Source organism: Strongylocentrotus purpuratus, unplaced genomic scaffold (assembly GCF_000002235.5).
Source record: "Strongylocentrotus purpuratus isolate Spur 01 unplaced genomic scaffold, Spur_5.0 spur5_scaffold_6, whole genome shotgun sequence".
NCBI lineage: Eukaryota > Metazoa > Echinodermata > Echinoidea > Camarodonta > Strongylocentrotidae > Strongylocentrotus > Strongylocentrotus purpuratus.
The window spans coordinates 24,949,639-24,962,490 of record NW_022145612.1 but is presented as its reverse complement, the minus strand read 5'-3'; the positions used below and the strand labels follow the sequence as shown (position 1 = coordinate 24,962,490).

At 37.8% G+C, this 12,852-nt stretch overlaps 1 protein-coding gene across 1 annotated transcript; it reads right to left on the bottom strand.

Annotated features, from left to right (window-relative positions):
* Positions 1–263: 263 nt before the first annotated feature.
* On the bottom strand, positions 264–1,298 carry LOC115929860 (galanin receptor type 1-like). Its single transcript, XM_030999936.1, has 2 exons — positions 1,075–1,298; positions 264–795 (listed from the first exon to the last, which is right to left on the bottom strand). Exons 1-2 carry the CDS (start codon positions 1,296–1,298, stop codon positions 264–266), a joined length of 756 nt encoding a protein of 251 aa, XP_030855796.1.
* Positions 1,299–12,852: the final 11,554 nt, after the last annotated feature.

Sequence of the window (12,852 nt, the reverse complement as noted above, 5' to 3'; positions counted from 1 at the left end):
AACGGTGCTCGTCTGTATTTCCTGTCAACTTACTTGTACTTAAATGACTGTTAAAAAAGCGTTTACAAATATGGTAATTATTTAGTTACCAATATATCTGATCAAGTTTCCCATTGAAACTTCATAAATCTTTATTATTTATAGTGACAGTGCAGTTTAAACCCCACTTTAAACGTGTTACTCGTGTTCCGGCTGTCAGTAGCTCGAAAGTCTTTCACATTCTTAAACAGCTGTGAATGAAACGAAATCAAGTCTAGCGACACCTATAGTGATTTACTCACAGAATTCACATTGAAAGGCTGCGGCTGAGCACGACAGAAGACCTTCTTGACACCTTTTTGGAATCGTTCATATTGAAAGGTATAGATTAGTGGGTTGATCCAAATATTCCCAAACGCCATCACTACAGATGTGATGTACATTGGCCCTCCAAAGTTCAAATACACACCAAAGCCATAGGCTAGGTAGATGTGTTGATTAAGAGACATGCAGATTACGAAGCAGATAGAAACTGTTGCAAGTGTTTTGATGATGTTCTTACGAGCAGTACTGCGATAGTCAGTAGCTATGCGTCCTAAGTCTTTTGTTTTAGTCACTGCCGAGGCCGACGATGCGCTTGAAGGTAGGGAAAACTGTTTGCTACTTCGACGGAGCTCGAGCAAGATTCTAGCGTAGACATAAACCATGGTGCTAACGGGTAGGAGGAATTCTAAGAAGTAGGTTGTCAGGACGATTCCTATCTTTGTTACCTCGTCAGGCCACAAGAAACCCAAACATTTTTCGTCTTCGACCTTACTAAAAAAAAGTAGGAATACCTGAAAGACAAATCCGGCTATCCATGGGATTAGGCATATTGAGATTGTCATTCCGGAAAGTGTATGCACTCGATATCGGATCGGACAAACCGCTGCAATATAACGCTCTAAAGTTATCATTACTAGATTCAAACAGCTCGCTACAATCGTAGACCAAAACGGATATTTGGTGTGCCAGAAATAACAGATAAACCGAGAAAGTGTTGGGCGGTCCTCAGGCAAGGCAGGAACGGGGATAACATAACCGAACAACAGAAACCAGGACGTCATAAAGTCGATAAGGGATTGGTTAGCGATGAAAAGGTTGGTGACGTCTTGGAGATCTTTGATGCGCGCGATGACGAAGAGGACAAGTCCGTTACCGACGATACCCAGAATCGTAAATATTATATAGATCGTTGTCAAGATGGTATTAGCGAGATCGGTACTTTGTTGGTTCTGGTCTTCTTCGTCAAATGAAGACTGATAGCTTGAGTTACTCATGGTGACGAACTGCAGGTGATGAAGTGTAAATTAATTCAGGATTTTTTTCTTCCCCGAAGACCTTGTAAACGAACCGATCGGGATTATGTGACAATGATACCAGATACCTGTAACCAACTGGATATGAAGCCCTTTTTTAATATGATTCAAATTTTATAGTCTACATAGCTCCCTTTGAACCGCCCTCCGGTTAATGAAAAAATGCGATATAAGAACTTCAGATACTCTTTATAAAAATGGACCAGAGTACAAAAGAAATATATTTGTTAGAGATGATTGTAAAAGGATGGTTCGAGCTTTAGGCAAACCCTGCTGGTTCGGTCAATCTTTCAAAAACGTCTTACAAATATCCGATATAGATGATAAAGTCAGGTAAATTGCAGGACCAGTCACTCCAGATGAAAAACAACTATCGGTGAGTGAATATAACGTTGTGGACTGTCACATGAATTATCTGGATAGTTTGGTTGATAAGGATGATATCTCTCACAAAACGGCAAGTAAACGTAAAGTGACACTGATAGCAAAACCATTCCGCTTTAAAAGTCCATTTCACAAGTTGGCGAATCCTTCAATCTGAAATTAGCGACATAGAAGGATGTTTAAAACCAATATCTTGCGGATTATGAATCTAAAAGATCGGTCTTCAAAGATCTGCTCTCATTCGAAACTTGTCAAGCAATGAGCGCAGTTACCAAAAAGTAGACAAATTTATACCTTTATGACTGGGGTTTTAAAGGTAAAGACCAGTTATGGTCATGCGATTGCATTGTGAAAGAAACGTTGTGGAATCGATCAGAAAAGGTTGAACATCTAGCATCTAGCATCTGCAAGGTTCTGGAATCATCAAAATGATAAGAAATTTTGGCCCATTCTTCGTAAAGTTACAAGCACTATACACAGAAAGATGTATATGGGACTACCCTATATCTCTCACAGACCATGAGAGAAACAAATTTACCAAATATATGAATTAGTAGGCGGTTTCCCGGCAAATTTTGTATCATCATGTATTAGTCAAAACATATTCTTTCACATGATTGGTAATGAGAGCTTCCATTTCATTTTTTGAAATTGGGGCGTTTCCAATACTGGTATTTACCTTTAATTAAAACTGAAATATGAGGATAATAGCTCGGTGCTTGAAGTTCCCAGAAAGAAATGGCAATAAAAAATTATTATTCAACTTGAAACACAATAAAACTAGAAAGAAAAATTAGTTTCCGGGTCGCGGACTTAGCAGTAAGCGCAGTTGAGTATATTCACATAATACCTGCGCTATATAAGTGGACATATTATTATATATTCGGTAAAACGTCAATCAACTATTCACACGGAGGCAACGTTGACACTGACCAATCGCAATAGCTAGATAATTCAGGGGTTATCGTTTAGTGGCTTTATTAGAGATCAGATGCGAAAAGATCGCGTTCTATAGGTGAAACGAGGGAGATTTATAAAGTTAAAGGTAATGCAAAGTTTTGGGAAATTTTGAAAATTTGATGGATGGTAATTCTTTAAATGTTGATATATTTGGATGCCCATGTGGATGTAGTATATGCACTATAAAAAATGTTGCCCCTAAAACACTTCTGCTCGAAATTGAATAATCAATAAATTACGGGTGCTCCTGGTAAATTTCAAATAGCGCCTAAGGCCATTGCATGGTAGCTGTGACCATGGAAATCTCAGAATATGCAGTTCTGATATTTCCAAACGGCAATAGCAAATCGGTCGATTGTAGTCAAGAAACATTGTTTTAAAGCTAAAGTAATATCAGTCTTGAGAGGGAGCTTTACAACATAAATAGTTAATTATTTACAATTTCATCACTTAAGACTGGATTTCAACAACGATCATTGAATATTGTAAAATCACATATGCTTCCAATATGTTCATTTGAAGCGAATTCATGACCGGCATACCAAAACTTTGTATTACCTTTAATTAGTTTAAATAAAACATGTTCTTATTGAGAAACAATGAGGAGTGAGAGGTTTTTGCTAGGACTGGTTTTTGGTAATAGTTCAGGACTTCTCAGTGAATAATAATGTATCAATTAAACAAAAGTTGAAATCGAAATCTCTACTCTTGTGCGAGAGAGAGGGATAAAGAGAGATAGAGAGAGAGAGAGATGGAGAGAGAGAGAGAGAGAGAGAGAAGGAGAGGGAGAGAGAGGGAGAGAGAGAGAGAGAGATGGAGAGAGAGAATGAGAGGAAGAGAGGGGGAGAGAGAGAGAGAGAGAGAGATGGAGAGAGAGAATGAGAGGGAGAGAGGGGGAGAGAGAGAGAGAGAGAGAAAGAGAGAGAGGGAGATATATATATATAGGAAAGAGGGGAAGAAGGGAGAAAGATAGAGAGGAGGGAGAGGGAGAGAGTGAGGGAGAGAGTGAGAGAGAGAAAGATAGAGAGGAGGGAGAGGGAGAGAGAGGGAGGGTGGAGAGAGAAGCATATGTTTTGAATGGCAAGGCTAACAGTCTGAAGCAGTTATCGAAAAGAAATGGATAAAGATAACTCGTGTGCAACAATGGTCTATGCTCACGAAGATTCATTTGCTTACGCAGGGCCGCGTCAGTGACTGGCACAATCAATATCTCTTTGTCCATATCGTATTTAATTTGTGCCCCTTAAGGTTACCGGATATAAAGAAAATGTACAGGAATTTATTTATCAAAAAGTCTCGAGCTTATTACTGTCATATTTCATCGGACAAATGATTGGTAATGTAAGAAAGCACATTAAAAACTAAACTGAAAAGGTGTTTTGAAATTTCTTTGATCTGCCATTTTGAGATAATTATGATTGTCCCAACAATATTCAAACACATGCGTGACTGATTTCCCAGTGCTCTTTCCCTACAAGTATCTTTCAAACGTGTTAGGTCATTGAACCTTTTTTAAATCTCTGATACTGAAATATATAGTTCAAGGGATTTATCAAAATGTTCCCAAATGCCAAAATAACTGATATTAATATGTACAGCGGTCCCTCAAAATTCAAGGTCAATTCCAACCATTTAAAAGATAGAGATTCTAATTCATAGACATGCGTACGACGAAGCATATCGAAACAGAAAATAAGTTCTGGTTGCTCTTTCCCTACAAGTATCTTTCATTAATTATTTCCTCCTTTTTTAAAGGTAAATGATTGAATCGACGGGTGAATTGAACGACTACCTGTATAGATCCACTATATTAACTCCATGAATAATCAACAGCATCTGGTGTAACAGTTTAATCATATTAAAGTATGCGTCTTTTTAAAAGCAAACTTTGGCTTCATTCACAGCGCTACCCATTATGAAGTATTATGAAGTATAATTATCAATGATGATTACGCACGGCTTTTAAAATTCTCATTGAATGTGTAAACGTCAAAGAAATGCCTCTGATCTGTATACTTGTAAATTATTACTTTTTCCTTGACTACCTCGTTCCTGGCTACTCGCCTTGAATTAAACAGATTTATACTCTTTGATTTTAGAAGGAAAAAACAGAGTATAATTATGTTTAAAAATCTAAGCTGGGGTTTCTTTGATTTTAGTACTAGCCAAATGAAGAGGTGACCATTAATTTAGAATCCCGGTCAAGTTCGTTGTTTTCTTTGTTTTTTCTAATTCCTGTCTATGGGTGGATTTTTTAAAGAAATGGCTCTTTAGAAGTTGTCTATATACAACAGAGGATAGGAAGATTACTCTCTCTCTCTCTGTATTATTGTAATCAATGCCGTTACTGTCTTCTCTCCATGTCCCATCACTTTTCCTCTTCACTGTCTCTTCCCTCCCCCCCCCCCCGCATGTTCCCAAATCTCCGGTAAAGGGGTACTTTTCACGCAACAAAATCCGGCCCATAATACACAAAAATCAGGCCCGCATTGATTTTACACACCGGACTTCAAAGGGAGGGAACAAGCATACGCGTACCCTAAATAACACTGAGTGGGGGGGGGGGGGGTGGGCTCTTTTCCCACTCCCCCCTCACTCGTGTTTGCTTTTCTCATTCCCCTTAACCCTCTCGCTTTGATCTGTGTTGATTCTCTCTCTTTCTTTCTCACTCTTTCCAGCTCTCCCTCACTTTGATCACTTTCTTTCTCCCCCACCCCCTCTTCTCTCTCTCTCTCTCTCTCTCTAGTTTGGCCGAGGACTAAATAGTGACTTTAAAAACAAAGCAGCTGCCCATATGAGAAATGTAATCCAGTCTTACTCTACTATTTTTATTCATAATATGCGTTAATCAACATTAACTTTATTTTGCTTTCGAAACAAACAAAGTAGCGCCACTCAAATTTTCTTCTGTACTACAAGTTATCATGCTGGTACATTAATACATTTCGATTCGATACCACTTGTATAGTCTTTCCACTACACGGGTTAACTTTGTAAAATTTTATTCACAACACGACATTTTTATTTGTGCATCATTCCTATCATTCCGAGTCACTAACATTTTGCAAAAATATTATACAATACATACTAGCAACTCTCCTAAAATACATTTTAAAAAGTTAGATGGCTAGTCATTGTTTCGGTCTAATTGAATCTGGTGTTACCGGAGCAAGTTGACGGTCTGTAAAGCCTAGTGCAGGCCTTCTCAACTAGTTTATTAGAAGTGCCAAAACGAAAAGAATTTGTAGTTGAAGTGTCACCCTGTATGGTTGACTGTGCTGCGACCGAGCCGAAAATGGGTGGAGTCTAGGGGCGAAGCTCTAACAGGGGGTATGCACAGGGGGCAGAGCCCCCTGAAGCTGGTGGATTTAGGGTTTTCTGAAGGCCCAAATAGGGCATTTTTAACACCATTTCATTCCACAATATAATCAATCATAATTTCATATTGATGTGAAAAATTAGTACAATTTCTGGGTACAATTACGCTGGAGGTATATTTATATGTATTTTTGTGTGTGCAATAAACACGGAAAATGTCAAAATAAATTGAAAATCAAAGAAACAAAAACAAGATGTTTCCAGAGATTGGCAATGTTAAAATTGGTATCCCATCGTAAGCTAATTGTTGTTCAGACCTTAGGTTTAGATTCGTATAAAATGGTAAAAAAAAACGAAAATTCCCCTTTCTCCCTGTTTGTTAAGCAGGCATTTTGGGCTCAAATTCGACTGTAACTTCTTGATTTAGCCGAGTATTTAATTCTAAAATATATATTTTCTTTCTTTTTTTCTGTTTTTTGTTTTGTTGTTGCAACAGTCGCGCGCCACTCAGACTGACCGCAAGCGCCACAAGTGGCGCAAGCGCCGCCAGTTGAGAAGGCCTGGCCTAGTGGTTGGGTCATTCGCGTTCTATTTCCTGGACCCGGGTTCGATCCCTAGCTGAGGCGTTTTATTTTTCAACCTTTGTACAAATTCCACATTGAGGACAGACATTTCCGTTGCCATTGTGATATTGTTAAAAATGAATTTATTTCTCGAGAGTTGCCAATACTGTTTGTGCATGTTATTCCATTACACACCTCCACAACACACACACGCGCACAATTACACACACACACATCGGAAGATGACGTCAAGGGTTAATATCCAGTCGCTAAGAATCAGATGATATTTATATCTGGGCAAAATCAACAATTCATTCACGCACCCACCCACACAATTCTCACACAACTACACATACCACACACTTTTTTGTTTTTCGGTAATTTTTAGTTAGATTTCATTCATTATCAAAACAGTACAATTAATCATTTAAAATAAAATTCTTTTTCATCATGATAACATAATTATATTAACTTAATACATGTTAAAAAAAATTATATACCCACGCCCATATATTTCATCCATCACACACACACATATCACACACGCCGCACAAATTACACACACCCTAATAATTATGTAACCCCAATCCGAAACACATACGAGTATCACACATCCACACGCATAGTACACACGCCCACATATTTCTCCCACGCCCACATATCATCTATTCCACACATATATTACACACGCCCCCACATAGCACAAAAGCCCACATATACTACACTCGCCCATGCTTAATGTTACCTAATACCCCTAAATCTTTCAGATGCGCTGCTTAGAGTATATATATTTTTATCAATACTCCCTTAATATGCATAATATTTATCAATTTTTATGACTATAAATTTACGTTGATAGATCAATAAATAAATTCAAATCAATTCAATCCATTTATTCACTCAATATAAAAACAGATACATAAAATTGCGTATGAACGCATATGACAAATATAAGAAGATGGACATAGTAAAATCAGTAGTTGAAAGCAGAAGTAACATAAACTGAGTGGGCATCAAATTAAAGATCTATTTAAAGATCTTGTGAATACACACACACACGTATGGTCTACAATGCAATTGATTATCTAACAATGATCGAAGAGTATTTAGAAATAAACCCCTAAAAATTATTTTTTGAAACTTAAGCATGATCGATTATATCCCTCTCGCCATATTTAGTATCATAACAAATCGATGTTTATTCCTTTTTATTTTAAAAAACAAACATTCACGGAGTTTTTAATAAATCACAATTAGGGTAAGGTCAAAGGTGTAAAGTTCAAAATTCACTGCTTTCTTCCGACTGTGCATTCAAATTTCCCCATTGCCCGGGCCTTTTCAACAGTTGTTAACCAAGGTATGATCCTTCAGAAAGTTAATGACCACATAATAGCGAAACTTGCCTGACATGTCACCATAGTGCACGAATTTCAATATCAATATCAGATTCTTTAGATTTTGGCATTCATGGACAACCAGTTGGTATTTATTGCCCCACTGTCATTTACCAAAAAAATCTACTCTCTTATGTCAAATACTGCTTTCTAACTGGCTTCTATCGGAGTCACACCGAAAGAAAATACCGATTGAATTTTCCTTATGTAAACAAAGGTGAAACCGCAGTTTTCTCCCTGTCGTTTTCTAACTGCCGGTGAAATTCACTAGCTGTGTCGAGCCCTTGCCGGAAGTGAAGAATTATTGCGTAATTATTAAGTCCGCGCTCTAGCTAGCATGCTACATGTTCAACCAGGCGCGTACGCAGTATTTTTTCAAGGGGGGGGGGGGGGGGGGGGGTTAACATTTATAAATCGGGCCGAAAATTTCGCAACGACTCAGCCAGCCGCTGAATAAGCGGGGGGGGGGGGGGGGGGGGGGGGGGGTAAGAGGTCACTTTTTTTTTTGGGGGGGGGGGGGTCCCAAAAAAAATCGCAACGACTCAGCCGACCGCTGAATAAGCGGGGGGGGGGGGGGGGGGGGGTAAGAGGACACTTTTTTTTTTTGGTATCGAAATTTGAAAGTTTGACATTTTGCTCCGTTGGGGGGGGGTAAGGTCATCTTTTTGAGGTCAGCCATGGGAATATTTTATTTTTTATTATTATTATTTTTTTTAATAAAAAAAAAAAAAAAAAAAAATCCAAAAGGGGGGGGGGGGTTAGGAAAATTTAGGGGGAGGTTTACACACAAAAAAATACCAAAGGGGGGGGTTAACCCCAAACCCCCCCCCCCCCCCTGTGTACGCGCCTGTGTTCAACCATAAGTCAACAAACACAGCTGGTTACGATAAAGCGCGCGTATACAGGAGAATTTAATCGCCTATTTCTCTTCTTTTCATCGGCTATTTAATCGCCTTTTTCTCCTCTATTGCTTTATTCTAACTGGCCGTTTCATCGGATGCGTCCGGATGCATCCGATGAAAATCAGCACAGTTAGAAAAGGGTATTTTAAAAAAGAAGAGTGCTCTGCACAACAATACCAGTGCTTACCAGTTATTTTGCAACTTTTTTTTTTACCCTGCCTTTTATTCTGATGTAGCGCTCACTCCATACCTGTAAAATCATATTAAATATGGTATAACTTTAAAGAAGAATAAACACACTTTCTAATGATAATAATCAAAGCGATGCAAATGCCATGATGAGAGAAATATAATCGATCAAACTTTAGTTTCTAAACTTATTTTGAAAGGTTTATTTTTGACATATCAAGGGTAAATCCATTGGGAGTTGTCTCTTAATCACTATGATAACAAAGTAAATGTAGAAAAAGAAATCATTATCGATTTTGTAAATGTAACTATCGTTTGAATACATTATATTTATACACCAATTTTCGCTGGTACTTTGACACAAAAAGATGAACTATTCTAACCGTTAGTTTTTCATCATCGTTTTATACCTCTGATCAAAATAACGAATAGCTTTCTGGCAATTAAGGATCTTCGTATAATAAGCGAAATGGTACCGGATAAAGAAGCTGTTTTGAATAATATGTCTTCTGACGGTTGGATCAATATATCTTAATCTGATTCACGATCGCTTTCACCTTTGCTTTCATTTTTGTGCATAACGAGCCTATTATACTATAAAATCAATATGTCTTAGAACCCATATCTTCTGATATTACCTTTCAAATTTTTGTTGGTGTAAAAAATGATATAGAAATTTTTATTGCCATTTTGTATTAAAGTTCTTTTAACGATGACTCTATCATAGAACTAAGATCAAATGAGAAGCAAGGTTTTAGAGCTTTTATGCATTGATATTTTTAAGTGCTACCATTTTAGAATATGTTTCATACTTCTATGTTATTTCTTTTGAAAAGATCTTTCCTTCTTAAGCGTAACGATTTTCGAAGGCTTTATAACGGCATAAAAGCAAAATGGTAAAGCTTCTATTTCCAAATATTATGCTTAAATGTCATGTTAGATCATCCTTCCTCTGCCAGCCTCTCTCCAAGTTTTGTTCTTTCGAATGTCTTCCCCTCAAAACTAGTGTAGTCAGCACGATAAGATTTCTCCCGGTAATACTTTGTTGAAGCATCAACACGAGAATTTAAATAATATGGTTTTATCGACCATACCATAAGTAAAAAAAAGTCTTTAGGAAAATGCTTATGGCATGGTTTGTAGGAAAATCTATCGATTCCCATCATCCCTTGAAAACTGACCCCGAGACATGACCCCCCCCCCCCCCCCCTAGGACAATAAAATTGGAACAACAATTTTCTAATGATAATGGATTTTTTTTTCGTGACATAAGTGCACTTGATATCGACGTACTAATATTTGACCAAATGCACGACTGTTACTTCGATTGTACAATCATCATTGCAAGCTTTTGACGAAACTGTGTGCTCGAAGTTTTCCAAGATATTGAAGATTAACAGTCACTTTGCCTTTTTCAACAAATAAGACCCTTTTTTCACTCCCACTTTCATAACTGCATTTCTCAGCCTATAAAAAATACAATAAACACTCGATGATTATAATACAATGGCATTTGTATATAACGATAAGCAGTGGCGGATCCAGGGGCCTCCCCTGAGGGAAAAACAAGTAAAAACACGTTAATGTTACCTTTATTTGGAAACGGGCCCCCTCCCCTGGCGCTTTAGGGGGGGGTGCGATTTTCAAATTTTGGAGGGCAAAACAAAAATTTAAAAAATAGTGCTCCTTACTCCACCCCCCCCCCCCCCCCCCCCCCCCCCCCCCCGCTTATTCACCGGCTGGCTGTTTCGCTGCTATATATTTTCTCACGAATTGGGCCCCCTCTTTGGCCCCCTCCCCTGCCGCCGGCTGGATCCACCGCTGACAGATAAGTGTTTAGGGGCATTTACACTGTGTTCCAAACACGCCAAAAAATGCCAAACCGGAGCCAGACCGCGATGTTACCAAGGGCAACTACGCTTTACCGGCAGAGATGCCAAGCCCGAAACATTCCAAAACGAAGTGTGATCTTTTGGCGTGTTTTTGGCGTGTTTGGCAAGTATGAACGCTCGCAGTTGTAACATCGCGATGTTAGGTCACTTGACTTTAGGAGCGGAGCTAGCTGCCGTCCTTAAAGAAAATGATAGAACGATGTAAACAAAGAATAACATAAGGAAACACAGAAAGAGGAAGTGATAGAATGATAAAAAAACAAAGAATGACATAAGAGAAGGTGATACAGAAGGAAGAAACAAAGAATAACATAAGAAAAGACAGAAAGAGAGAGTGATAGAATGATAAAAAACAAAGAATAACATAAGAGAAGGTAATAGAAGGAATAAATAAAGAATAACATAAGGAAACACAAAGGAGGAAGTGATAGAAGACACAAAGAATAACATAAGGAAACACAGAAAGAGAAAGTGAAAGAAGGAAATGATAAAGAATAACATAAGAGAAGGTGCTAGAAGGAAAAACAAAGAATGACATAAGGAAACACAGAAAGAGGAAGTGATAGAATGATAAGAAAACAAAGAATAACATAAGAGAAGGTGATACAGAAGGACGGAACAAAGAATAACATAAGGAAACACAGAAAGAGGAAGTGATAGAATGATTTTTTTTTTAAATAACATAAGAGAAGGTGATACAGAAGGAATAAACAAAGAATAACATAAGGAAAGACAGAAAGAGAAAGTGAAAGAATGATAAAAAAAACAAAGAATAACATAAGAGAAGGTAATAGAAGGAATAAATAAAGAATAACATAAGGAAACACAAAGGAGGAAGTGATAGAAGGAAGTGATAAAGAATAACATAAGAGAAGGTGCTAGAAGGAAAAACAAAGAATAACATAATGAAACACAGGAAGAGGAAGTGATAGAATGATAAAAAAAAAAAAGAATAACATAAGAGAAGGTGATACAGAAGGACGGAACAAAGAATAACATAAGGAAACACAGAAAGAGGAAGTGATAGAATGATTTTTAAAAAAATAACATAAGAGAAGATGATACAGAAGGAATAAACAAAGAATAACATAAGGAAAGACAGAAAGAGAAAGTGATAGAATGATAAAAAACAAAGAATAACATAAGAGAAGGTAATAGAAGGAATAAATAAAGAATAACATAAGGAAACACAAAGGAGGAAGTGATAGAAGGAAGTGATAAAGAATAACATAAGAGAAGGTGCTAGAAGGAAAAACAAAGAATAACATAAGGAAAGACAGAACGAGGAAAGTTTTTGCATCGGAGTGCCGCGCATGCGCATTACCAACTAAAACATGCCAAAACATCACTGAGCTTTTCAGTCGGTGATGTTTCCGCACAATCGAAACGGGTGCGCGAAACATCGCGACTTTTCAAAATGAGGTATTATAAATGGGCCTTTTGTGATCATCTGAGCACGCTATTCTTTGCATGAAAATTTTGTTGACACAACTTAGACCATGGAACGTGTTTGTTGTGACCCACTTCAAGTACGCGTTGTGTACAGACCTGTCAGGAGATTCATCGCGCGGGGGTTGGATGGGGGGGGGGGGGGGGGGGTTGATGCTTGATTTTAAGTTCGATAATTTCCAAAATCATGGAAGGTATACAAATGGACTCGAAAAATCATTTATAATGATTAAATCCTATCGATATGATAACTGAAAGTCAAAATGGAAATCAGAGAACAGGTATCGCTATAAATGACGATTGTGATATCACTCTAATATGAGCAATCCCTGGGTTATATGGATACATGCTATGTCATTATAAGAAGAGATTACGCCGTCTTGCCGGCAAACGAGCATGAAAGATTTTTACTCTTTTTCTGGTTGTGCAGTCAGTTCTTTTGTGTTCGGATAATATACACTTGT

Bases quoted from the DNA above. Each gene is read 5' to 3' on its own strand.
- LOC115929860 (XM_030999936.1), bottom strand. From the start codon at position 1,298: ATGAGTAACTCAAGCTATCAGTCTTCATTTGACGAAGAAGACCAGAAC. The intron at 796-1,074 runs GTTTCTGTTGTT...ACTTTTTTTTAG, and splicing joins ATCGACTTTATGACGTCCTG to TAAGGTCGAAGACGAAAAAT.